Here is a 27,898-nt window from a genome sequence, read left to right on the forward strand (position 1 = left end):
GTTGATTTGACAATAGGTGAGTAAACTTCTCAGCCTCATTTCAAAGAGGCAGATAAACTGAGTTTACTTGTGTTTACCCCTGGTCATAACCATGACATGGGAACCCTAACCCTAATGTTGCGACACAATGGATCCATTGACAGATGTCGAGTCAAGGCATCCTATTAATTTTTATGGGAAACCAAAGATCCGGTGATCTGGAGATCCACGTGATGGATACACCATGGCGAGGTCATCATGACTCTTCAACTTTTTTTTTCAGGAGTCTTCCAGTGCAATGTTCCAGGCTCTCAAAACTCTGATCAAACTGTCAAACTCGCCTCTGCTAATCAAATATGGATGAAGATTTTGTTACTGCATTGCTGTTTCTCGCCTCAGATGTTTTCAGAAATATATTTTAGTGCACTGGTTCACTGCAATATGAATTTGTGACCCAGCTGCCATGTTAAAAACAGTTAAACCCATAGCTGTAGCAGTACATCACCCACCAACTAGAGCCTGTAGTCTTTCAGTGCGTCCAGCTGTGTCCCTGCCAGATTCTCTGTCTGCACTGTCAACCTAACTTTGGATTGAGAATGACATAATTCACGACTGACACTTAATGACAACAGCAAGAATAGGAACTAATATTTGGGACAGGCCCACTGACCACTAAGCCCCTAAATTTGTTGTTTCAGTTTCAGAAGGCCCAACATATCAGTAGCTGGCCGGCAACAAGTACTGAGCACTGATTGCGTTAAACAGTAAAGCACGAAGGAATCCAGATGTTTGTGGAGCTCTAACGGCCAGAGTAACTGGCTGTATCATGTATATGGTTATCACTGTGTCACATCAGTCTTAATGCACTCCCTTTTAAATTAAGTGCTACCAAAGAAACTATACGCACATCTTTTTTAAGTGATTAGTTTTTGTTTAACACTGAGATAGTGCCACTGAAAACTGGTGTAATCCATTTGTTGCATTGCTGTCTGGAACAGTTGTTTTGATATTGCTACTGGAGGCACCAAATTTCAAATTGGCTTTAATGTGATTTTGCACAACCCATGCTACACTTTGTGGCTACATGTGTGAGCTGTCTGTCAGGAACATGAGAGGAGCAAATCTGGACTGACGAGGTGCCAAAGCTCAGGTGTGGTGCTACAACATTTCATGACAAAAGACGTGACCAAATATACACCAGATACACCAGATACAGACGCAAGAATAGCACTGAATGAAAAAAACAGGACCATGTGATTCAAAGGCTCTTGCCCTTCATGCAACCTCCTGTGTCAGACAAGTATGGAAATCATCAGTTCTGTGATTTTTTATGAAATCACAAATTGCAAACAAGCCCCGTAACGGACCAATTTATCATATTTCACATCTATACATCTCAGAGGAGAAAATATAAAAGGTGTCTGAGGCAGAAGCTGATCGGTGTGGTCTCACTGTGAGTATCTCATAACAGCCAGATAAAATCTGAGGGCGACTAACTTATTAGCAAGAGAAAAGCAATTCATCGACTGGATGATCTGAGCGAAGGCCTCAGACTGTGACAGACCAGCTGCATCCATTTCCATCTGTGGATAATTATGGCGGCACTATTTTGAAACCAAGCAAGGGGCTGAGGACAAAATACTACAAGCTATAAATTTCAAGTTCCTGTTATAACAAGTGGTTTATATTTACCTTCCAAGCCCTTGTTATATGGATGGAAATTCCTTCCGATTTTTCTTTTTTTTCTCTCTCTCCTCTTTCTTCCTCCCTTTCTCCTCCCATATGAGGGTTCATCTCAGTTTTCACACCATTGTTTTTATTATTGGAATTGTTGAGTCAAAGAAGATGTCAGGGAAAAGTGAAATGTGTCAGCGATCCTTAGCCTTCGCTTTGATCCCCCCTGCCGAGCGCAGAACTTCCCGGTGGAAGCAGGCCTCTTATTTGGATGTACAATTGGAGCATTTTGACAAAGTATTGAGTGTCAGCGACAAGAATCTCCTGCTGTGACAGGTTGACAGAGTGGACCCTCGCGCTCCAGACTCTAATGCAACAAAGAGCGGCCCTGTCAGGTGGTAATTTACCCCAAACCGGCAGACAGCGGGGCACGTTTTAGAGGCCAGGGAGAGTAGACACATTTTGTACTCAAGCAGAAGTACAAATGCTTATGAAAAAACATACTGATTCAACTTCTTTACTCAAATAAAAGTGAAAGCACAGGTTCTGAAATGTACTCAAACTATAGAAGTAAAAAGTCGTCCATTCTACAAGCTGTTTCTGTACAAAGCTACTCAACTTTTCTCTGTTTGAGCCTCTCATTCATATCTGTTTAATATTTTTGTCTTGTTACATCTTTTATGTTGTTTTTGTCTTATGTGTTTCTTGCTGTTGTTTTTGTCTTGCTATGGCTTTTATATTGTTTTTTTTGTCATGTTACTTGTTTTACATCATCTTTTGTCTTGTTAGCTATTATTTGTCTTATTAAATATTTTATGTTGTTTTTCATATTGTTGAGTCTTTTACATCATTTTCACCTTATGTCTTTTTTTTTTGACTTGTTGAGTCTTTTTGATGTTTTTATTCATTTTGCAATGTCTTTCATGATTTTTTTTTTTTGTCTTTTTGAGTCCTTTTTTCATCTGGTCACACCTTTTATGTCGCTTTTTTGTCTTGTTATGACTTTTACATTGTTTCATTTTTACATTTCATGATATGCACGGATGAATACACCAATAAACTGCCTTTTCTCTGTTCTGTCCATTTACTACCTGCTGACATCAGTTTTGATGTTGGGAAGGCAGCACACAATGATGCAAAATAAAAAAAGCAAATTTCCCTCAAATGCACTAAAACTAAAGCAACAAGCCTGTTTTGGAAATGTAAGGAGTAGAAAGTACAGATATTTGTGTTAAAATGTAAAAAGCTGTCAGAAAAATAGATACTCAAGTATAGTCCACACACCTGAAAAATCTACTCAAGTACAGCAAGAAAAAAGTATTTGTACTTAGTTACCTCCCACCTCTGGTGGACAATTATTTCACAATCGCCTCTGAGATCTCCCTTGGTGGAAGAAGACTGTCTGCTGAGGGACTCGATGCTCCAGTATAGGAGCGGCTCTCTTGAACAGCTTGCTGCCCAGCTCTAAAAATATTATTTATGTCCTAATATTTATTTGCAGAAAAATATTTTGTGGTTCAGCGGGGACTCGTATTCAGTAGGGGGTTCATGTGAAAAGATCAGCAGGGCTGGGGTGTTTGCATAAATCAGTACCCTTGCCAAATGAGCCCAAATACTCGAGCTAAAGAGAGTGAGTAATGGAGCTAAATGGACTGCCATAGACATCACAGCTCCCATGTGACTATAATCAGTCTTTAAAAGCCACAGAGAGTTTAAGTGATTCATACAAAATCCAATAAATTTCTCTGGTGTATTCATATATAAAGGATGCAAAGCGCTATAAAATAATACCGGTTCATTCCCACAGTACATTTTCATCACAATGATGTGTAGTCCTTCCTTAATATTTGAAGAAGATTATGGTTATTGTGTGGAAATTTCTGTGTAATGTGCCCCAAGATTCATGAGATAAAAGTTATATTTCTTTAATCTAATATGTCTGAAATATATCTGCAAAACACTCGCTGTCAGTGTATTTTAATTCTTTCCCATTCGGTAACTGTTTTAATGGTTATACAAGTCAGTTCACTTGATGAAGGTTAAGGTTGTGCCAGATGGCTTTCTGCCTGTTAAAAGGAAGTTCTTCCTCGCTACTGTCGCCTTAGTGCTTGCTCTTGCCGGGAACTGTTAGGTCTTTGCAACTAATATTATAAAGAGTACTAGCTAAACCTGCACTATATGAAACAATAACTTTCATTATGACTTGGCACTACATAAAAAAAATGACTTTATCTTTGGCAAATATTGAAAAAGTCAACACCTGACTTCAACACAGTTGAAGCATGTGAGAAAGATTTCATGGACATCTTTAATAGTAAGCCAAAACCACAGTCTTCTCCTATCTGTAATCAACTGTTTTAGTAACATAATGGCCAAAATACATGGAACATGGATGTTGCATGATACGTCAGCCACAACATGCTAGCATGAAGCTGCTACACTGACCACAGAGGCCACATGCACCTGTGCAGGCACTGGCTGCTCGTCTCTATTTTTATGTGACTGACCTTTTTTTCCTTCTGTTTGTGGCTGTGCATCCCTCTAACAGATCAAAAACCTCACACAACTCTGCAGAAAACAAGTACAAGTTTAAAAATGATTAAATTGCAGCAGAGGCAATCCTTAATGGAATCCCAGCATAACTAACTGCATTGTTATGAAGTATCAAAGTATCCTACTTAAAAAAAAACATAGCTGGCACACAACCATAGCTATGTGATCTGACATGACATCTGATCCCTGCCCCATGAATTTTGTCTGTAAACCCCTTGTGCTTTGTACACCCAACCATACAATGTCCCTCCTTGAGTTCTGTCCAGTGAAAGAACGTTACGCTTTCTGGGTTCATGAAAAATGTCACCAAATATTGTTCAAATCAGAATGTTTTGTAGGAGATTTTCACTCTAACAATCCTACTGCAGACAGTTTACACGGTCCTGTAGCCACACCGGGTGAATGCAGTGAATTAATTTACTAACCTGACTGGAATTGATATCTACTGCCTTATTAAGTGCCTTAAAAGCATATTGCTTCATTTAACGTGACTGTGTGCAAACTCTATACGTGTAATAAAATAGTCTAGTTCCTTTTGTGAAAATAAAAGCAAGAGGCACCCACACTTTTAGGAGGGTCACTAAGGTGACTCACATTACGTGCACACTTAACACGGTCTTTGTAACAATAGGTGTCAACTCATTCTGCCGGTCAGTGAAGCATAAAAATAATCATGCGCGGCACTTAAAAATTTGGTCTGGATCGTCTAATGAAGTGGTCTGCCATACTGTCGTGTCAGGGCATTACAACCCACAGATGCCATTTTTGCCGAGCGTTTGCATGGAACCTTAAAACAATTACACCCTCTTCGGCTCTGAGTAAGCAGCTGTAAAAATGATGAATGTCGTTCATTTTGTGGGATAATAGAACACTGTAAACCAAAATCATATTTGGCGGCCAGAATTTTTTACAGAGTGTTCCAAATCTGAGATCAATTACTGTTAATAACAGTGTGTGGCTCATTGCACTCTAATGAGGTTTGGGTAATGATTACAAGCTAAACAAGAGCTCCACTGCTGCATCTGGCCACATCAAAAATACCTCAACGAGTGCACTGAAATGGTTGAAAACACACTGGAAACTGTAAGCTTAGGAATGCCATACATGGACAAACGTAACTAAGGTACGTCCATGGAGATTTAGGCTGTGTTGCACCAACAAGGATTCATTTTAAAGCACTATTTATGTTGCACCAAACTTAAAACCTAGCTTAACATTAAGAAAGATTGATTCAAACCTCTCTTTACAGCTCAGTGTACCGAGATTAAGTATGATCGTGCTGCACCAAATCCCACTTCAAACCCTGATTCAGGATGAACTTTAAACTTATACTTGACGAGGTTTAACTTTTAAAATGGTTGAATTTTTTAGATGGATTGAGCAAAATATTCAGTTGATTCTTTAGTCAGCCTGTTGCCTGTTTTTAATCTTCTATTTTTGGCCATATTGCTTCATTAATTTGGCCAATGAGTTTTTTTTCACAAAAGAGGGAAAACTAGAGTTTCTCTGCTGAGCCATCATGAGTAGGCTAACTAACTTGTTTTTGCTAGCTAACGAACAATGTAACATTTTGCTAATGTTTTAGCTACCTAGCAAACAATCTGTCTTGTTAATGTTTCAGCTAGCTAGCAAACAATATAATGTTTTGTTAATACTTTAGCTAGCTAGCAAACAATATAATGTTTTGTTAATGTTTTAGCTAGCTAACCAAAACAATACAACATTTTGTTAACTTTTTGGTTAGTTAGCAAACAATGTTATTTTTTGCTTAGGGATACAGAGCAGCTGAAGGTTCCCCTTTTATATAGCCTGCTAGGTCCTGTAATTTGTGTAAGCAAGCATCTCCATAGCCTACTGATTAAACTCTATTTAAAATCTCAGTTTAAATCAATAAACTTGGATTTACTAAACCGGAATTAGATTGAATACATTTTTGTTGGTACAATACAGTCTTCCCATCTCTAAGTTTTTGTCATCTTGCCCAATGCAAAGTCAAAGCTGATGTGAGTCCAATCTTAAGAGGAAATGCTCAGTTTTCAAAACAGTGCCTAATGCAAGCAGACGCCACTCCATGGCATGAAATACTAACCCTTTCCTCAAATGAAAACACTAATCCCTTTCTCAAACAAACAAAAGCCCTCCCCTCAAACATGGAAAAAGGAGAGCTCCGCTGCTTCTCTGTTTTTTAAATGCCGTCTAAAAACAGTGGCAGTGCGTCAGACGATCGGTGAGATCTACCTACTCCTTCACCTCCTTTGGACAGCGCTTCCCCCAGGAGCTATTACAGTTTGACTTATTTGGGCCGGGGTGAAGAAAGGGGAGACCTCTGACCCGCACGCCCGCCTCAACCTTCAGCACGGCCGTGGAACAGGAAAGGACCAACCACAGAGTGGCAGCGACCACGTTCCATTTCTATCGCCTCTCATTAAGGCAGCCACCAATCACAGACAGGAGGACGGGCTGCTACACTGACCCTACTGACACTTAGAATAGAAGATTGGTGGCAAGAAAAGCATAATATACACTCTTAGAAAGAAGGTGCTAGCTAAAACCATGAAGGGTTCTTTGCCTTGTCCCTATAGGAGAACCCTTCATAATTCCTGGTAGAACCTTTTGTAAAGGTTCAGAGGGTTCTCCTACAAAGTAAAGGGTTACACCAAGAACCATCTGTGGATGGTGGCAACTTTATAGTTCTTGGTGTGGAGTGCCTTTTACCAAAAACCATTGATCAGACCTTTCTTTAAAAAAAAGGGTTCCTCAGAAGCAAACTGTTCTGGATAAAACCTTCAAGAAGAACCCTTCTGGAACCCTTATGTCTAAGAGTGTCCAGAGAATGAAGTCAAACCTACGCCAGTAAAGTAGAGAGCCAACAGTGTTGCGTCAGCACACGTTTGAATGTCATCATGAAGAATGCAAAGATGATACATAATAACCAGTCAGGCCAAAATGGCCTCAAAAGACCGCTTGCAATTAAATGTAACACGTGCAAATCCAGACTAAACAGATGGAGAGTGAGCTGAGGCCGCCTGTGACGTTTGTTGCATGGAACATTAAAAATACAAAAAGCTGCAGCATGATAAATACAAAGCACATGTTTATCATGTGAAGCGGTCATCCACTCATGATTCCTGGATCCCTTCATACCCTCGTTGTTTCCTGTCAGATGGGAAACCTCAAGGAAGCTCTGTGAGGTCTTGGGGCGTCTCTGCGGGAAATCCACAAATGGAATGAAGTTGCAACCAATCCCCCAACGCAGACATTCATGTCAAATCTCCTGTGGCCAATGGGATTTAAGGCCAATGTAGGGATCAAGTGGATTTGGTGTTTAAACGGCTGAGAAAGGGGTAAATGAGTTCACTGACCGAACACGGGGGGTTGCATTGCTATCAGGTCAAATGTAGGGCCAAAAGGGAAATCCCTGGGCTCGTATTAACAGGAGGGAGAGACTCAGAGGAATATAATAAGCCAGCATGCCTACAAATAAGGCTTCCAAGAAGGTGATTCCTAAAGGGGTGAGGTTCTGCTCAGAACCACTTGTTCTGCAGAACCCTTTTCTGAAGAAAGGGATTGTCAGGTTTTTTTTTTTTTTTTTTGTAAAACTATGAGTTCATTTGAGAGCCTTTTTCATCCAGAGAAGTATTTTTGATAAAAAGCGTTCAAGGATTTTTGAAGTCCTCCACAAGAATTCTTTGTAACATAACAGGGTTCTTAGCTGAACTTCCAGGGTAGGTTCTAGCCAAAATTCTTGGAATATAAAAAAAAGTGCCTGGTAGAAACCCCTTAGTGTAAAAAGTTTCTGTGTAGAACCCCTTTGGTAGGTTCTTGATCAAACATTTGGCATGTAAAAAGATTAGTTAATGAACCGATCAACATAACATAACCGTTCTACATAAATCCCTTGGTATATAAAAGGTTCTCAGTAGAACCCCTGGGTTCTGGGTGGAACCCTTACACCATAGAAGGGTTCGCTGTAGAAACTCCCATAGGGGGTTCTGGGTGAAACATTTCACAGATAGTTCTAACCCTTTATGTTGAATTCTAGGGAGAACTTTCTGAGAGGGTTCCAACTACCAACCAAAAAGGGTTCTCCTATGGGAACAAGCTGAAGATCCCTGTGTGGTTCTAGTTAGCATCTTTATTTCTATTTTTTTTTTATTTCTCTTACTTCCCAACCAGAGTGCTGTTTGACATTTCAGTGACACTGTGTGCACAGACTTGAAGTTAAAGTGTGAAAAGTGATTGTTGCAAAAAGAAAAGCAACACGCTGCTTTATGAGAGGCACCAAACGTCTTTAACAGGAGCACAACAGGGTTACAAGAAGAACCACGTTTATTTCTTCATGCTGCTCTCAGTGTTGCAGAGTTTAATAGCCAGTGCATCCCTGTGTCTCTCAGTATGGGGTGAGGTTTATAAAACGGGTGTCATCATAATCGCATGAGGATTGTAAAATCAGAAATGTTGTAGCTGTTACATTTGACCGGAGGAAGCAAGTAAGGCAAAACAAGTTGAGTGTCTCACAGTTCAAGCGTCGCAGAGCCAATCCACAAACTTTCTTTTGCAGATTGTGGTTTGGCAACAGACAGTAGTCACTTTCTTGAGTTAGGGTCATTGCTTGTGGGGGTGGACAAAATTTGGACTGGTCTATAATCAACCAAAAGATGACTGACATGTTCTCCAACACTGAAACATAAACATAAACCTTTCTTCGCCTGTTTGGACCGGGCCAGGGTTTCAAAGTACAATGTACTTTTATTTATCATTACAAAACACATCGTTATCTTTATGATTTTCATGAAACCAAAACAAAACAAAAAACCACACAATGTATATATAGTAGATTGGTTGAATAAATAATAAGTCATAGAAATAACAATAAAAAACAATTTTGCATGGTTGAGTCATGAATCAAGGGTAAATGTCTACAGACATGCTAGCAGCCCTGTCAGGCTGTACTTTGACACAGCACTACTCTGAGCTAAATGCTAACGTCAGCTGCTTAACATGCTCACAGTGTCAACGCTAACATGCTAATATTTCACAGGTATAATGTTCACCAACTTAGTTTAATGAGTTAGCATGCTAACAATTCTTAATTAGGATTTACAGGAGCTACATGTATGAACAAGGACAAAGAAAAATTAGAGAGAATATGCCATCAGAAAGTAAAGGTGCTGTAAGCTAACTCATTAGCAGCTAGCAGTCTTATTAGCTGACTGGGAACTGGAAGCTGAGAGCATCGGGGGAGTGTTGGTGTTCACGCTGCTAGTACAGGAGTTTGGGACCGCGAAGAAGAGGAGGTTTTCAGTTGGTGGTTTTGATGCAGTGGCGGGGAGCGGCACCGGAATGGATACCAGGACCGAATCTGGGTAAGCAGGCAACAGAATCGGGCTCAGCAGCCACCCAGTGAACACAGCCAGACTGATGGAGGCCAGTTTGACGAAAGGGAATATAGTATGTCGTGGATTTACGGCAGCTTCAACCAGTAGAGATATAAGATACAGTGGGTTCATGGGGGAACAGGAGTGGTATGAAGCAGGGGAGTCGTGTGAGGGATGTTCAGCATCAGTCAGTGCCCAAAACCTGAGGCCTGAGGGAGGGTTACGATGGGGTCAACCAGTGTGTCTCCACTCTGCTCTCCTCCTCTATTCTATTCTATTCTCTACTGCTACGTCAATCCACACAGAACAGGTCAAGCGACAGGCAGGAAATCAGATGCAGAAATACCATAGAGAATCTGGTCAGTTCTCAAAGTAAGAGACTGCATGCAGACTCACGATCATAAAAGCAGAAGAAAAAGAACTGTTTAAAGAAACAGTGTGTAGGATTTAGTGGCATCTCGTGGTGGTGGTTATGCTCCATTTCAACCTTATTCTGCCAGTAAATCAATGTAAATCTGACACACTGGACCTTTAACTACATAGTCCACGAACCGTTTGTGGTAGAAACACAAAAAGCAAGGTAAGAGAACCAATCTGACAAATCAGAGCAAGCCAACATAATCAGGTGGGCAAACGGTTTCTGAAATGCTGCTGGTGGGACATGCAGCTATGAGGAGACTGAATCAAAAACCATGACGCAGACATACCATGCCAAGCCCGGTGGAGTCAACGCGTAAGTCTTTTGACTTGGTTAACCATGCTCTGTGTCATTGTTCTCCGCGATTTCTTGGCACGTCTTTCAACTTCAAAACACAGCCTTGCTTGTTATTGTCATCATCTAAACCTTTCCCGGTATTTCAGTGATTGGTTTGAGCATCTGGGCTCAATCAGTTGTCAGTTTCTTGATTAAACATGTTCATACATTTCTAAGAAGTGTGGCTTTCTTCTTCTACATCTTCAGCACAACGCAACTGCCAGAATCTGCTCTTATGTAATGGTTTTTGTGTAAAATCATATGTACGCTTTGAATTACTGAAAACGTTCTAAACCTCTCAGGATGTAAGACTTTGATTCCAGCGAGCCTACCTCCGTCTTTGGAGCAGAGGTTGAGCAGGTTATGGACGGTATCCATCATCTCCTGCTGCTGTCTCTGCAGGGCTGTGCTGTTTCCTGTGGCCCGGCTCAGCTGGGTTTCCAGCTCCCTGATAATCCCACTCTGGCTCCCCACCAGGGTCTGAAGACTTCCCTTCTCCTGCTTCAGTGCCTCCAGCTCCTCACGGTGTCGCATCTCCATTTCTAACATCTTCTGCTCCAGGAGGCTGAGAGGAAGGAAAAGTCAAAAACAAGTTTGTTATGTAAGACGGAGAAGTTGTTAATTATTTTCACCCAAATCCACTGGAATGAGTTTTGTTTTCACAGATCTCTGATTCCAGAGAGAACTAAACAAAATCAGCTTCTCATTTCTGACCATCAGCTAAAATGACCACTCTCAGTGGCAGATTTCATAAGTGTAGCTAATGCTAATGCTTAAACTCCTCGAGTCAGCTGAGAAGTCCATCTCCAGCTGACATTTAATGTTTCCAGCTGACAAAATTTAAAACTAGAATCCTGTAAAAGGGTCTAAATTATTCAAGTTACTTAACAGCTGCATTCATAATATAGTGTTGATGCTAAAGGAGGCTAAAGGTGCATGCTAGCAAACATTGTTTGGATAATTATATGTATACGATAGATGGTAAACAAATAAATAAATAATAATAAGAAGAAGATTAGCATTAAGGATTAGCATTAAGAGTACTCTGAGCAACTTTAAAAAATAAAATGGCTACTAGCTATGAATATGCTGTGAAATGAAAAAAAAAAAAGTTTGCCAACTCTGTATGACATCAGCTCTGTCAGATGGAAAATCTACATTTAAACTATATTTAATTAAAAAAAAAAAAAAAACATTAGGATGTTGGTTCAATAACCAAAAGTAAGATCTTTTCAAATATATTCTCCCCACATAACTGAAGAGTAAAAATCAAAATACTGTTTTTTCCCAGTCCTCAAGAGTGAGTGTTTTGTTATGATGTTACCAAAGATTTATTGGTTCTAATGTGTGTCTTTTTCATTTTTTTAATCTATACATCATGAATAGCGGTCAGCCGAATAATAAAATTCCTCCACTTGAGACATTTTTCCCTCCCTGCTGTTACTTTGTGATGGACACTGCGAGTAATTACAATCTAAATGTGGGGATATACTCCCTTCACTTTACAACTATTTCCCAGTGAGCAATATGGGAACACAAACACAAAAAGTTCCCATAAGACCGAAATACAAATAATGATGTCTGTAGATTTGGTTGCTATGTTTTCCCCACATAACATGGTCCATCACGCGTGTTGCACATTCATCTGAGGTAAATGACTAAGCCCTTTCTTTATATAAACATTACCACTGTACAATCTAATGGCCTGAAAGATGATATACGCTGACATCAAATTCATTTACTAATCTTATTTTCCCCTATTATAGTAAATTTAGCAAAGGAAAAAGAAAAGATGACACGTACGAGATCGTATAATGTCAAAATTGCTGAAGCTTAGGGAAATTGTCCTCAGAAATCTGTCTCCACGAGCCTCTGCAATAACTTAAAAGTCAGAATCTCCAGAGACTACGCTTTAAAACGGTGCTCATTTTTTTTTGATTGCATGGAGTCTCTATGGATATGCTGCAATGAGAGATGTGGACCAAACCCTTTTAAACACTACATCATCAGAGACAATCCCACAGGACCAATCAGTGTAAAGACACGAAAAATGTATCCAAAAGCCACATTTTAATTGCCTGATTTTGCAACAAATGCTCAGTGGTCCAGCGTGGAAAGCTCATGCATTTGAGACTGATTTACTGAACATCACAGAAAATACGAGCTTCCTATTATGCTGTTGTATACACAACTGAATGTTGCTTTGGAAAATGGTCAGTGAGAGCTGGTAGCACGCTTCGGATTTTGTTTACGCAATCCTGCAGCAACAGCAGTGCTTAACGGTACAGACGGGATCATCTTTAATTCCTTCGGCTTATCGTTGTCAAATTCGCTGCAGTACATGGATGCTGTCCAGCTTGTTTTGTTTTGTTTGCTTGAAGTCTTGTCTGTTTACCTGTTCTTGTCATGCAGCTTGCTGATCTCATTGGTCTGGACCATTAACTCTTTCTCCAACTTGTTTGTGGAAAGAGAATTTTCCAACAGCTGGATCTCGAGCCTGGATGTCTGATTCAGAACCTGCCATGAGAAGAAAAACACAGATATACAGAATCGTCTTAGCTTGCATGTATAGTAGATGCAGCGAAACACTGTGTTTACTGACAACGGTGTTCCAAAGTGTTCCTGAGCCCATGTAGTACCTTAAATACAATTATGTGGGTTTTAAATGCAGTTTTTAATGCTGAGGGGTCACAGACATTCAGTATTGGTTTTTGGCATTGACCTGTATGTGCAGAGATTTCCCTGGATTCTCTGAATCTGTTAATGATCTTTTAATGATAATATGTTTTGTTGTCAAATTCAGAATATTTGCATGTTGGAACATCCAGTCTTTGATCTGCATTCACCTGAATGCAGGTCTACCCTCATTTGCAAATCATTGCATTCTGTTTTTATTTATGTTTCACGTCCCAACTTTTGTGGACTGTACTATGTTAGCTCCCAAAGCTAATATTGTGTACATGTGCACCAAACCCAGAAGAGAAACTAACAACACAGCAGGCCTGTATTTAGGGCTTTCTGGACACCGGAGTAAAAACACACACACTGCACATTTGAGGCAAATATAAACCATCATCTTTGTTTTCATTTTGTCAAGTATTCACCCAACACATGGTAGCACTTAAAAGATATTCATCTCTGCTATAATTGTCTTTTTTTAAACTTTGCAAACAGTTATCTTTTTTAGAGCTTTAGCAAAAAAAATCACCCACCACAAACTTCACAACTTCCCATCACCTCCTTCTCAAACTCCTCCGTATAAACACTAAAAGGAAGCCAAAGCCAAATAACTCAAAGAAGGGACCGGCACTTATATAGCATCAGTATTGTCTTTGGCAAGTTTTCTTTAACCTTTCAGGGGCAGTTGAAGGTGGAATAGCTGGGCTAATGGAGCATAGGATGGATCCTCTCAGTGCTATTGTGTGTGTGCATGAGAAAGACAAAGACATAAAGAGAGAACTGAATGGGACACGTCGATCTGTGTTGTGTTTGACAGCATTAGAGTGAGCGTGTTTCATGAGGTGTTACCTGGGTCTCAACATCAGTTAGCTTGCGCGTCTGTTCAGCGGTCTGAGAAAGAAGGTTCGTGCCCATTTCCAACATGGCTGCCGTGTGGTTGTGGACGGCGCTCTGCTGCAGTTGAGCCATCTCTGTCTTCATACTCTCTTTGATGTAGTTCTCAATCTGCACAAAAATGTTGCGGAAAAACAGATTAGACTCACAGGGAAACGAGTATTTCAAAATCGTGCAGAATCGTGACATTAGTTCCACATCAGCATATTGCATGTTTACACTCACTCATCAAAGACACAACACGTGTTCTACTTCATGTTTGAATGTAGAAATATTTTTAAAAAACAGAATGGATCCTTAAAAACACAATTTCTTAGTTTGCTTTTATATTTATGGCCAGAGTCAAGACAGTTTCACACTCAGATTAGCAGAGGTGGAACCAAATCATTGTTTCGCAAGTCACAAGTGAGTCTCAAGTCTTTGCACTCAAGTCCCAAGTCAAATAACTTAAGTCCTAAACTTTGAGTTTAGATTTATCAGTGGTTTGGCTGCTTGTAAAAAGTGTCAAAAAACTATTAGCATTAGCTAGCCATTTTTTGATCGATGTAAGCTAGGCTCGTCATCGCTATGGAAACACATCAACAGCTGGGGTCATATTAGCAGTTGATGCGGGTGGGTGATGCGGATTTGACTTTGAGATAATTTGTGGGCAACAGTTCTGTTCTGGTTCTCAGCTTTGTAGGTGTGGACGGGGGCGTGTTTGCAAAACTGGACTGAACCCATGCAGGACTCTGAGTCATAATGCACCAAATGTAATGTTTTAACAACAAAATCAGTCTTTTCTTTTAATAGAACTTTTAAAATCAGCCAATCTAGAAATTAATGGGATATTGTTATGATTTTATCATTTAAAGATTATAAGTGTTGTAGTAGAAGAACAAGAAAGAAATTACAGATGTAGGTCTATTTATTTCAACAAAGGAAAAAAAGAAAATTTTCCATTTTAAACAATCTGTTCTATGGCCATTCCAGCGTAGATTTCTGAGGTAACAAGGTGCACTTGAGTGTACCATGAATTCCCTGTGTGTGTGTGTGTGTGTGTGTGTGTGTGTGTGTGTGTGTGTGTGTGTGTGTGTGTGTGTGTGTCAAACTTGTGGTTTAGGCTCTCAGCATAGTTTCTTATTACATGATTATTTTGGTACAAATATTTACTCAACAGTGTGGCTGATACCCTTCTGAGATTTACTCGACAAATAGAAAATCTACATGCATTTGGCGCCTGGCAGGTGTTAATTTGGGACCTTGTTAGCTGATTCAGGAAATTGAGGGAAATTAATTGATTTTTGGCACAGTTTTAATCATTTTAAGGCTCAAGTGTGAATGAAGTCATTAGTATTACAGTCCATGTAAACCTGCAAGTCTTTTGGATATTGAGCATGCATAAAGCCATCAAATGACATCTGACTCGGGTCAACAACTTTGCATACAAGCATCTGATTGTAAGCTGCTGACATAAGTGGCTCCACTGGCTACGTATATCTGGCACTAGATTAAACTCATTTTCAACTATGTGCCTGTGATCACAGTGCAGCACGATGGTAAAAAAAAAAAAAGAAAAGAAAAAAAATAGATCTTTTTCAAGTGACATTAGTCAGCTTTGAACTCGAAGATATGACCTGGGCATGTAATATAATCTTACATGCATTGTGTTTGTCCCCATGGTAAAAGCAGGTTTAAAAGACATCATATAATGCATTTTTATCATAAGATCCTTCAGCTCGTTTTTAATCAGCATCCCTTTGGTCGCACACTGGTTTCTTCTACACATATGAAGAAATGCACAAACAAACATATTTTTTTCATCATTTGAGTGGAGCTGAAGTGAGGAATTGGTTTAGCCAATACAGGCCCAGCCAGATGTAGGTGGTTAGCTTGTGTTGGAAGAGGCAGAGATGAACCGATATTCAGTGGAGCTTGTCTGGAGAGAACTCTTTCATCCTTATCTCCAAACACAAACAATGACAAGAGGGAGATAGAGGTTTATGTCGGATAAAATTTCTCTTATGGATTCACTATATGGACCATCTGTGTTGTACTTTGATTATTTATTTTATTTCCCCCCCAGTGAAATGTTAATGTAGAGTCTTTTTCCTTTCCTACACACTTAGAAAAAAAGGTTCCAAAAGGGTTCTTCCTGAAGGGGTGGGGATCTACCCAGAGTCATTTGCCTCTGAAGAACTCTTTCTTTTTTAAAAGAAAAGGTTTGTCGAGGACTGAGGGTTCCATTGAGATCCCCTTTCATCCAGAGAACCATTTTGGGAAGAAACGGCTTCTCAAGGATTGTTGAAATCCTTGAAAAACTCTTTTGTCAAGGGTTATTTGTACCACAACATAAAAGAGTTCCCATGGGAACCCCCTGGGTGAGTTCTAGATAAAACCCTTGGAATATAAAAGGGTTCTCCATAGAACTTCCTGGTGCATTCTAGAAGAAACCCTTCAATCATCTCAGTAGAACCCTCTGGTTGGGTTCTAGATAAATAAATTGGACTATAAAAGGGTTCTCATTAGAATCCCCTCTGTGGATTCTAGATAAAACCCTTGGAATATAAAAGGGTTCTTGTAGAACCCCCTGGGTTTGTTCTAGACAAAGCCCTTAGAATATAAAAGTGTTCTCAGCAGAACTGGGTGGGTTCTAGATGAAATGTCTCAAATTTAAAAGGTTTCTTGGTAAAAGTTAGCCCCTTTATTTCTGAGAGTGTAGGTAAGTTAAGGTGACATTCTTTTACTTTGTTTCCTTTTGTTTTGTTTGTACAATGTTTTACATCATTTTATATTAGATTAGATTATTCGATATAGACGGATTGTCTGTTTATGGTCAGAGACCTGCTTTTGTTTTACAAATAAATCTAACTTTATTGGATTTTAAGTGTCCACTTGTTCATCTGGTTGCTCTCAGACTGAACACACGCTGAGATGATTCAATAATCGGCCGGTGGGGATATTCTCAACCACTTGATCTTTAAAAGATGTTGACTGAGTTCTGCTTTGGCTCATCAGTGATCTGTAACGGCCATGTTTCAGGGACACATAAGGCCAAGACAAATCCAACAGCACAACATCACATGTGTTGGTGTCCTTAGCAACAGTTGCCATCCTGCGCTGTAGCTTGGAGACAAATTTAACTGCTAACACACTGACAAATAAGTCTGTGGAGGAAAATGCTTTGTTACAAGATACTTCCAGTGAAAGCAGATGGTGACGGCGCACATCCCAAATCAGCTTTCCATCTCTCAGTATGTTCACATTGTTGCCATTATCATGTTAGTCCTGATTTACCCGAGTCCACTCGAAGGGACCTTAACACATTTGACTCAGAAGGGCCACATGCCTGAGTGATAGTGTTGTAGTCCTCAAGACTGGTGCTGGTCTCGAGACCATTTTTCAGACCGCTAAATTATGTTTTTGCAGGTGATAAACAAGATGAGACAGGCCACGTAAAACTGCAAAGCTAATTTATAGATAGTTATGTTCCATCAAGTTCAATTAATGTCATGTGACAGCACTTGGTCTTTACTGCATCTCACCCTCTCTGGTCTAGGTCTTGACTTGGTCTCAACTTGTCAAAGTCTTGGTCTTGTCTCAGTCTCTGTACACTCTGGTCTTGGTCTTGACTTGATCGCACTTTAGGTGGTTTGACTACAGCACTGCTGACCACTGCTAATGTGCAATGAAATGGAGAAATAATTCCCATTATGCTTTCCATACTTTGGGTTAAATTTACACAAGTCAGTAAAGGTTTGGGAAGTTTTTCAGGGCCCGGTCTTGATGACTGTATGTTGGAGGGCCTGTAATTTACATTTGATCCAATGATTAGATCAGTTCATCTTGATTCGGTCTCACTCTGCCTTGGTATCAGTCTTGACTCTGTCCCAAAGTCTTGGTTGTGACCTGGTCACAGTTTAGTGGCCTTAACTACAACACTGCTGAGCACAACAAATATGCATTGAAACAGATTGTATGTTGGAGTGTGTCAAATTTCTGTTTGATGTAATGATCAGATCAATAAATTAATAGGCTGACAAAGTGCCACAGCACAAAGAAGGACACATACAATATACTGTGTACAGTAATATACCGCATATCGGCTTTGAACCCATCTTGGAAGCCATAAAGTTTCTAAAACTAACAGAAAAATCAAACTATGTGAATCTGTTGGCACAATAAAATCTTGATAATATTTCTACTGTAGATATTTCTAGTTGCAGAAAAAGAACAGCCATTTCCTGCTTTTATTAAAAAAACAGATAACATTTGCAACATTTCAATTGATCCCAGGCCGATAGATAATGAAACAGTCAGAACAAAGGTGGATCTCTTTTCTTTTCAGCAGAAACGGCCAGTTCTCGGCCATTTGCACAGGTCTGCCAAGTCGAATTAGCTTTGCAGTGTAATATCCTTTCTTGGCAACGGTATTAAAGTAGAATGTAACATTTTTTCGGGCCGGATTTCAGGCATAATACAGCTTCCCCTAACTGTGAACTACATAAGGCTGATATAAGTGTCACTTTCCACATAACCTCCAATGGTCTGGCCTGAGGAATTGGAAAGAAAACAGTGAGTCTGGAATCCACACAGCTCAAGTAATGATGGATTACTCTGCCTGATAATGAACCATAGAATATGACTGTGTTTGGAAATGGCTTTCAGTCGATCTAGAAATGTAAAATATCTGATCTCTGTGGATGGTGTAGGTTGTTTTACATCCTACACGCATTGAAAACTTCACTTTGACTTCACCTCACTGTTTTGTACATCTTAAAACAGCAGCTTTGCACTGCAGTTTATGCATCAGCTGACATTATTGTGTCCATCTTTGAGGGTGGCAATAGGCTTTGCAAAGTGTAAGTCACCTTCAGAGAAAAGGTATTGAGGAGACAGACGGCTGACAGAAACTTAAGCTCAGCAATCACTTCGTGGTTTGTCTCTCAGGGAATGTGGCTGACTCATGGCTGGATCTTGTGGGGGTCATAAATGGAAAGTACCAGGGAGAAACAAGATTACACAAACACGCCCAATCATGTAAAATCACCACTCAGGAAGCCGTAAAATAGGTCTATGTGGGTGTTGGGTTATTTAGATGGTTTCTAACCTCGACTCCAGTTAAATGCTGTGCTTTTCAGCCGGCGACTACCAATCGTAACTATTGTCAGCAATGAAAGCAAATACTCTCTTTCGCTGCCAGAAACGAAATGCAAATTTGTGTCACTTGGGAATGGGACTGAGATGAGATGAGATGTGAAATAAATATGAGTGCATAATGAGAATGCAAAGGTTGCGGTGTTTATTTTCTACAAAGACGTGAGGTTCTTATGCCAGAGACTGATTTTCTCTATTGTGACAACCATTTTTGGTAAACCTGAAACTGGAACTAATTTCTTCAGGTCATGATGCTATTTTCTGCATTTTCATCAAGAGATAGAAATGTCAATGAAATAACAGAATTAAATTGTAATTTTGGAGAGGCTGCTCACTGCAAAGCCAATGGTAGGGGCTAGTTCAGGTCCAGCCTGACTCCCAGACAGCAAAGGGCAGTATGACAGCAGGGAATACAGGACCGGGGTAAGCAGCCTGGCAGAGAAGATGGCCGGACCGGGAAAAACATAACCTCTGAGGCTGACAAGGAATACAATACCAGGGTGATTTAGGGAGTCTCCTAATGGCCAGATAGCTTTACTTGTTGCTAAACTAGTTAATAGCTGACTTCTGCTAACTGTCGAGTCAGTAGGTTACTCAGTTAGCTAGGTGGTTTGTTTAGTTATGCAGCTACCTGACTATAACTCACCTTGGTACAGCTTTACTTGTTGCTAAAGTATAAAACTGATATCTGCTGCTAATTGTACAGCCATTAGCTAGTTAGCTCAATTAGCTGTGCAGCTAGCTGTCTCAAATAGCGTCAGTACAGTCAGCAGAAGGAAAACAACCCATGAATCACCTCGGTGCTGTATTCACTGGACAGATAACTTCACTTGTTGCACATTTAGCCATGCAGCTAGCTGACTCAGCAACAGCAGTACAGTTAGCAGCAGTTAAACTCTTTATTGACACAGACATGTTCACTGGGGGGGCTGCTGAGCACGGTTGGCAGCAGTTAGCCGTTAACTACTTTAGGAACAAGTAAAGCTATGTGTCCATTCGACAAATCTGTAACTCACCGAAAGTTGAAGCTGAGCACCATCAGCACATGAGAGGAAAAAACAGAAAATAATTCATCCATAAAGTATGATCCAGCTTCACCTAAATCGGTGAGGCTGAACTTTATGACTCCTAATGAGGGAAGGCCTGGCCCGCCCTTCGCCCTGCCTCTGATTGGCTTACTCAAACCCTAACCAATCTCATTCCTCATTCCTACACCTAATCAACCCAACCAATGAAAGCAATGACAACTTGCTAGTCAGAGGGAGAGTATGGGCTTGCATATCTTCGTAGAGGGATTTGGGTGGAGGTTCACTCACTCCAGAGGTCCAGTTGGATTAGGTCAAGCTCCACTCATTTGGCTCTGCAGTGAGCACCACTTGTAAAAGACAAAATGTCTGATAGCCTACTCATAAATTGTTCTCCCAAATGGGGATTTGACAAAAAACAGGTTTCAAGTAAACTTGGCTTAAAAGCTTTTTGGTTTTGGTAAGCTTCTACATGGAGCCCACCAACTCAGGGTGAAACTAAAAAAAATGGGGGTCACCCTCAACCATCCAGTCAGGTGGATATGTAAACAATGTGTAATAAATTCAAAACGTGGTTTCAGGCATGAAGGGGACACATTATCTTTAAACTGCATATTTGAAGTGGGATTATGTAACTTTTGCTGAACAGCAGCCACGGTGGCTGCAAGTGAAAATTATGATATAATGCTAAACACCCAGTGGAGAAGAGTTATTAAGGCAGTAATGTCCATTATTAAGCAATATTTACCTAAAGTTAGCTCACATTAGCCACCATAAGCGACTGGTCATACCTGACCAAATAAGGCTGCAGCTGCAAACCCCTGAATGTATTGAAGAAAGGACTGGTGTGTTTTAGTGCTTCTAAATTTTTCATTTTTTAAAGAAATAATGTTTTATTTCAACTATCAAAAGTTACAATCTCTCTTTAAAATTTGAAGTTTAAAACTTTTGTCAATCTCCCCACACGCATGGACATTTCACACTTTAAAATGAGACAGGAATAAAAAAAAAAAAAACAACCTCTGCTTTAATCAAAATAAAAATAAATCTGTTTTTTAGACATTCCAGAGGGTGCAATAATATCAAACTGCTTTCAGGAACTACTAAAACTAGCCTCTGGTTTCGCAAAATCACTGTTTGCTAAGTGAGAGTCACATAAACACAAGTTTATGTTTCCCTAAGTGGTACTTTACACAGAGGTATAAAGGTTTTAAGGTGGTGTGTTTGGCACAGTCTGGGGCTACATGAGTTCATGAGGACTGGCTGTGACTTTACTAATGATGCAGGCATTAGTACCATAACTGCACCCTCACAATGCAGCATGTGCAGACTGGTCCGTTTAGGCAGTTTATGAGGTACATTTGGTGGGCTTATATTCCAGTTACCTGTAACAAAAATGCAGTCTAGCTATTCCTTCCTTTGTTGTGCACAAATGCACATTTAGATTAAGAGAGGTAAATGTGCACATTTAAATGTTCTATGGTAAGTAGCTATTAACACTTCAGGCTCAGACTTAAACTGCTATAAACTTACTCTGGTTTGAGGCTTGTGTTTTCGCCCACAAACCATCACCAGCATCACCACCTAAGTACCAGAATAGATTTTAGTAGTGGAAGTGTTGATTCTTAGCAAGCAAACTAGATTTCTGTTTAGCAAATGTCAGTGATTGGTATGTGTAGCTAACATTAGCTGTTGGTCAGTGTAGCTGAAGTTAGTGGTTGGTCTGTGTAGCTAACATTAGCATTTGGTTTTACATGTTGAGACAATATAATGGGGAATTTTTTTTTTCAAGAGATAATGAATTGGCAACTGTAAGATTAGCTTGTTTCATTGAGATCTGAGTAGTGTTAAGATTTGTTAAGTGTCATAATGTGTGTGCACTGCGCTTCATATTATCATAATTTATTTTAAAATGTATTTTAATCTTGCTAATAATTCCCATTTTTACAAAATGTAATTGGAATCCGATTACATCTTATTTGTTTTGCAACTGTAAAACAATATAGTTAGTTATTATGTAATCCTGTTGCATGTAATCCATTACTCCCCAAGCCTGGTATAGCACATAAATGACAAGCTGTATAACATAAAACAGGATGCTGATTTTAAGAGCAATGGGACTGTTAATCATACAGAAAGACGAGTGTTTAGGTTACCGAATGAACGGCACTGCGTGTGCACATTTTCATGGAAGCCATCACAGGCAAAAAGCCACAAAATCCATCAGCTGACATCCCCGACATACAGATTCTGTACATTATCATGGCAAAGCCGCTAAATTGCCATCGCTTGAGAGCCAAGAACAGGATAATCCCTCAAGATGATACTCCCGGCTATCATGGTTACAGATTACTGCAAATGTTTACCACTTTTCTGACATTTCCCATTTAGCCATTCCAAAAGGGGGTCTTGATCTTTCTCTAAACAGCAGCAGCGGTGGTGCTGAGAGACACTGTGAGAGTCAGAAAACGGTGGGCCTGGACTGTATAAAACACTTGCTGCTCGAGCTCTGTCACATCTCTTATCTCTCCTCTGTGTGTGTGTGTGTGTGTGTTGGGAGGTGATGGTGATGGTGTTGGTGGGTTGGTCTGGCCTCTGGGATGCATCCCTTACGCTCAGGCTTGGATCCATTTCAGGCCACTTTAATGGACTAGAGCATCGGGGGGGGATGTTACCCACCCCCAAAATCACCACCTCCGGGTGTTTAACAAGCCACCATGGTGGGACCAACGCCAGCAAATACACTTAAGCCTTCTTATCGCCCACCAACAATGAAGGGTGAAATTGACACCCCTCTTTTAAACCTGGGCCTATATTTCACTCTAGTAGGATTTAGGAGGTGTTACCCTGACTCACTGCCCTGTCACTCTGCAGCGTGGCCTAATCTAGTTATGGTCAACCTGTGTACGTATTTTAGTAAGCTGTCTTCCTCTGGCAGTGACTTTGTTTGTTTTTAATTCCACCTTGAAACAGTTTCAAGGCTCTACGTCTTAAACTCTGTCAAGATTAGGTGACTAACAACTCTCTTCTTTGACCTCTTTGACCTTCCCCCCGGTGGCTAGCATCCAGGCGTTTACTCAATTACTGCCACATTTTTTTTTCCTCCCATAGAATGTCAATAAAGAAAGAAAGAGTGGTCAACAGACAGATGAAAATATGTATATAAAAACAAACAGACGTCCCCCACGTGCCTTTGTGGGCAAAAGAGCAGCTTAGGCTTGACACTGAAATGTGGGTTTGATCAGTTAACCAGCTGCTAAACATCTCCGCCAAACAGCCATTTTCCACTCACAGTTTGTAACAAGGCTGTCCATGCATACACACACATACTGAGAAATGTTGGATTTCTTACATGGTGAAGTGGTGTAGTGTTAGTACGTTAAACAAATATGGAGGGTGGTGCCTCCTTTTTATCATTTCCAAAACCAGAAACACAACAGTAGATGTGAGAAATGGACTCTGTTCATCTGGTCTGTGTTCAAAAATATTTAACAATATTTTAATGATTTAAAATGTTGCAATAAGTCTAGAACAAAATCACTTTGTAATATAAAGCTTCTGGGATTAATTAGCTCCACAGTACAAGATCATTTCCATGCCTTCTACGAACTGCTGAAGATGTGGACTTCTGCCTAAGACGCAGCTTTAGCTTCAGTGATTTCATCATCATCATCATCATCATCATCGTCAATCATTGTTTATACGGGGAAAACTGATTACGTGCTAAACTCTTTTACAGCGATGCCCTGAGTTCACATTCACACAGACTAAAGCATGACAACAACAACATGAATAACAACGAGATGACGAAAAACTCAAACAAATACAAGCAGACATGTCTGACAAGAATGATGTACGGCAACAGTAAAAATAATGAACAAGGGAAATGAATAAATACCAAAGAAGTCTGTCCAAAAGGATTTACAGCAATAATAAAAACAATAAAATGTAGGAAAGGTTAAAAACAGTCAATAGCAACTGTGTCTACAATCAACCAAAGCAGAAACACTATACAACAACCACATCATCTAGCAGCCACTTAAAATGATCTACTGATACATACCTGTCCAGTTCCAATACCTCTTATTATTTATTCCATTTATTTGGATCAAAAAAAGCTCAGTATTGATCTATGGGGTTCCAAGGTATATAACTCCTGTGAAAGAGTTTGATGACAAATGGACTTGGGTTTTAAAAGAGAAGTGACTTAGATGGGTAATTTGCTTAGCAATGCCTTATAAACTCCTGTCTATAACTGAGAGAAGACCATCACAGATTCTGATATGATTTACAGCAATGAGTTCTGAAACCATCCCAGTAATAAAACGTAAAGCACTGTGGTAAACTGTTGTGTGCACGTGTACAAAATCACCATAATCTATGACTGACATTATAGTTGACTGAACATTTGTCGGTCTGTTTTCTAAGGAGAAGCGTGGCCCTGTACAATGCACTCAGCTTAATTCTCACCTTCTTTGCAGGGTCATGCATGTGTGTTAAATGAGAGCTTATCATCTCGCCAAATCACCAGGTATTCATAATCTGTGATGTGTTTGATTTGGGCCCCATTCAGGGAAGGAATACTGTAGGTGCAATGATCACACTTTCTCAACTTTGTAAACAGCATAAATTAATCTTTTACACTCATTTAAAAACAGATTTCTGCATATAGAAGCATATAGAATGGTATCATCTGCATAAAAATGTTTGCAGTTGCCAACTAAGGCACATATATCAATAACATACAAAGTAAAGAGCAATGGGTCTAAAACTGAACATGTGGCACAACACTGTTTAATTCTAAAACCTCTGACTTCAACCCCAAAGCATCTATGCACTTTGTTTTATCACAAATAACCACTGGATGCTTCTTCAAGACTCAACAAGGCCAATTTATCCAGAAGTAGTCTGTAATTAACAGTGTCAACAGCCTTCAGCAAGTCAATAAACAAAACCGCTCAGTCTTTCCTACTACCAGGAGCAGAAATGATATAATTTACAACAACAATCACTGCTGCGACTGTGCTATGGCCAGCTCTAAACTCCCTTTGGTAGGGACTTAAAATTGCATAGACAGAGCTGTTCATGTACAAAAGATTCCAACAACTTTGCTAGACGTGTCCTTCTTTATGTAGTGGAGTCACGAGGGCTGATTTACAAACTTTTGGATTTAGCATGATATCATGTATGTAGCCGTCATTTGCATGTTTTAGACCCTTTTTCTTTTTTTTTTTTTTTTTTTTTTTTACAAGATTCTTGTTTTAAACCAAGTCATCTGGAAACATTAAAACATCAGTAACACAATGTTTTCAACTGACTCGTGGAGCTACAGCTAATAAAAAAAAAATCCATCTTCTGCCATTCTTTGTCTACCTCTGTTTGACATCCAGGAACCACTGCTTCAATTCGTTTTAAAAATCTAGAGTGGTAAATCTGTCAGTGTCATCATTGTAGATGTGCTGTGCAAGGCTGGAAAGCCGACAGGCGTAGCAACAGTCAGTAAGTAAGGGGCTGCAGCTTAGCGAATGGTCAAGTATCGTACAGTGCACAAAAGGGGCCTGCAGTGAGGTGGGTGGTCTGGCCTCATCTCTGCTGCTCTGTCCGAATACTGTTGATCCCTGGACTTCCCTCAGCCAGAAAGACTGACTGCCATCTGAAAAACAAACCAGCTACTGCCAGCACACACCAACTCTAAGACTCCCTTTTTTTCTTCTCTCTTTGCATTTTTCTTTCTTCTTTTCTTCCCCATTTGTCTTTCTGTCAAGATGCTATTGTGTTGATGTCAATTGGCGTTTTGGTTGCGCATTTCCAAAGACATAATGAGCCCTGTGTACACAACCTGAAAATAAACCAACCGTTGCTCTGTATAAATCACTGGGCAGATCATTGTGCTCACTTGGAGATGCCCAAAGTCCTTTGGCAGATCCAGAGGCGCACCATTTTTCACCCTTCAAAGGTCTTCTGTCACAATGGTTTGTCAACAGGGCAGACAATAAAAGAATGTGAGTTCACTTAGCCAATACTACAGTTTTCAAGATTGATTTGTTGGTTGTTTCTAATGAGAAACAAATCAGAACTTCTAACTTGAAGGCAAATCTTTTCAGCCAAATCGATTTTCCACATTTTGTCAAGTACGTGTGACCTTCATGGCCTTGTAAATCATTATTCAGTGTTAACAATTTTAATAAACCACAAGCTGTTCAAACAGTTTGGAAAATGTGATGTTAAATTTTGATGTGTTGAATTTTTCGTATGACTTATGAGCTTTGTGTACGGCTAATTTACTCTAATTTACAACATTTGAAAACCGCAGTGTAATAACAAGGCTTCGTTTCAAGAAAGTCTGAGCAAAATGTGAAGAATGTCGTGATAAATCAGGATTCTGAAACACAAATTGGCAGAAATGTGGCTCTAGTTGAGTCGGATTTTAGATTTAAAGGTTTATTAGGATGAAGTCAAATATACAAAAATATAAAACGCCTGAGAAATGAAAAGACACTAGATGTACTGTTTCTGGTCTTATAAACAACTATTTCAAAACATTAATATGGCAATTTGCTTTTTAATATCATCAATTTTTCCCTCAGATAATTTCACTTTTTGGATGTTATGAAGACGTCCATTGGTGGTAAAAGTACTCACATTCTTTACTCAAGAAGAAGTACAGATGTGTTAAAAAAAAAAAAAAAAAAAAGACTGGTAAAAGAAGTGTTGATTCAACTTCTTTACTCAAGTAAAGGTGAAAAAGTACAGGCTCTGAAAAGTACTTAAAGTATGGACTGATGGATACATTAAGAAATCATCATGTATTATTATCCCATCCATTTAGATGAAAATTGAATCATCTGGAAGGTGGCACACAATGATACTAAATAAAAATAATTAATAATTTCCCTCAAATACTCTAAAACTGTAGTAATTAACCTATTTTGAAAACGTAAGGTGTAGAAAGTACAAATAGGGCCTAAAAGTAAAAAGTAGTCAGTAAAATAAATAGAAATACCAGAAAACTCTACTTGAATACGGTAATGAAGTATTTGTTACTTCCCGTCTCTGCAGAAGTCTCTCTACATGAATGTAGCTTCCAGCTCAAGAGGCCTTTTTTAAATCAAGAACTCTGGCAGTGTTTTGTCTAGAAGACATGCTTCAGTGATTAACTACAAGCCTCAGACCAAAGATGAAACAGAGAGGTTCTTCTGTATGTCTGTAATATACAAGATAAAAGCCAATTCATCTCAACAGACAAAAGAGGAATACAAATCAAGTTTTGACATTGTGTTATGAAAAAGCTGAACTTTCTCTGAGCATCAAAAAAGACATGGACAAAATGTTTTGGCTTGAATTGGAGTCCTTTAGCGCTCTGGAGCGGGTGTGAGCACGTCCAACAGAAATATTTGCTTTTGTTGTATTGATGTTGGTACAGTTTTGTTTGTTTTTAATGATCAAAATTCATTCCGGAAATGAATTTTCATTTCTTTGGTGTAGACTGGGATAACTTATCATCTTTATCTGACAGGATTCCAGGCGCAGCACATATAACTTACAAGGAAGCATGAAAATACAGTATGTTGTGCAGAGTTATGTTGCACATGTTAACTCCTGTAAACCAACCTCGCTGCCCCGAGTTGTCCCCAATAAAATCAAGGTCAGAATCAATACTGTTCACAGACTTTTATTTTTAGATTTTACAAGCTGTCAGCACATATTTTGTGAACTTGCCAAACTACTTAATGGATCCGTTGGCTGTTACCTGCTAAACATATCGTAACTCCAGCCAGTGTCTGTGCACTCTGCCAAAGATGGGGGTTTTTAAGGACGTAAAATGC

General features: G+C 39.6%; 1 protein-coding gene across 2 annotated transcripts in view; it reads right to left on the reverse strand.

Annotated features, from left to right (window-relative positions):
• Nucleotides 1-27,898, reverse strand: part of angpt1 (angiopoietin 1) — a 93,268-nt gene that overhangs the window by 34,426 nt on the left and 30,944 nt on the right. For both annotated transcript variants that reach the window (XM_084738647.1, XM_084738646.1), the window contains exons 2-4: nucleotides 13,867-14,022; nucleotides 12,734-12,855; nucleotides 10,671-10,903 (exon numbers count right to left, since the gene is read on the reverse strand). In XM_084738647.1, coding sequence (XP_084594773.1) covers nucleotides 10,671-10,903; nucleotides 12,734-12,855; nucleotides 13,867-14,022 — 511 coding nt within the window. The remainder of the gene's footprint in view (nucleotides 1-10,670; nucleotides 10,904-12,733; nucleotides 12,856-13,866; nucleotides 14,023-27,898) is intronic.

The sequence above is a fragment of the Lutjanus erythropterus genome, chromosome 16 (assembly GCF_056507025.1).
Source record: "Lutjanus erythropterus isolate fLutEry1 chromosome 16, fLutEry1.hap2, whole genome shotgun sequence".
NCBI lineage: Eukaryota > Metazoa > Chordata > Actinopteri > Lutjaniformes > Lutjanidae > Lutjanus > Lutjanus erythropterus.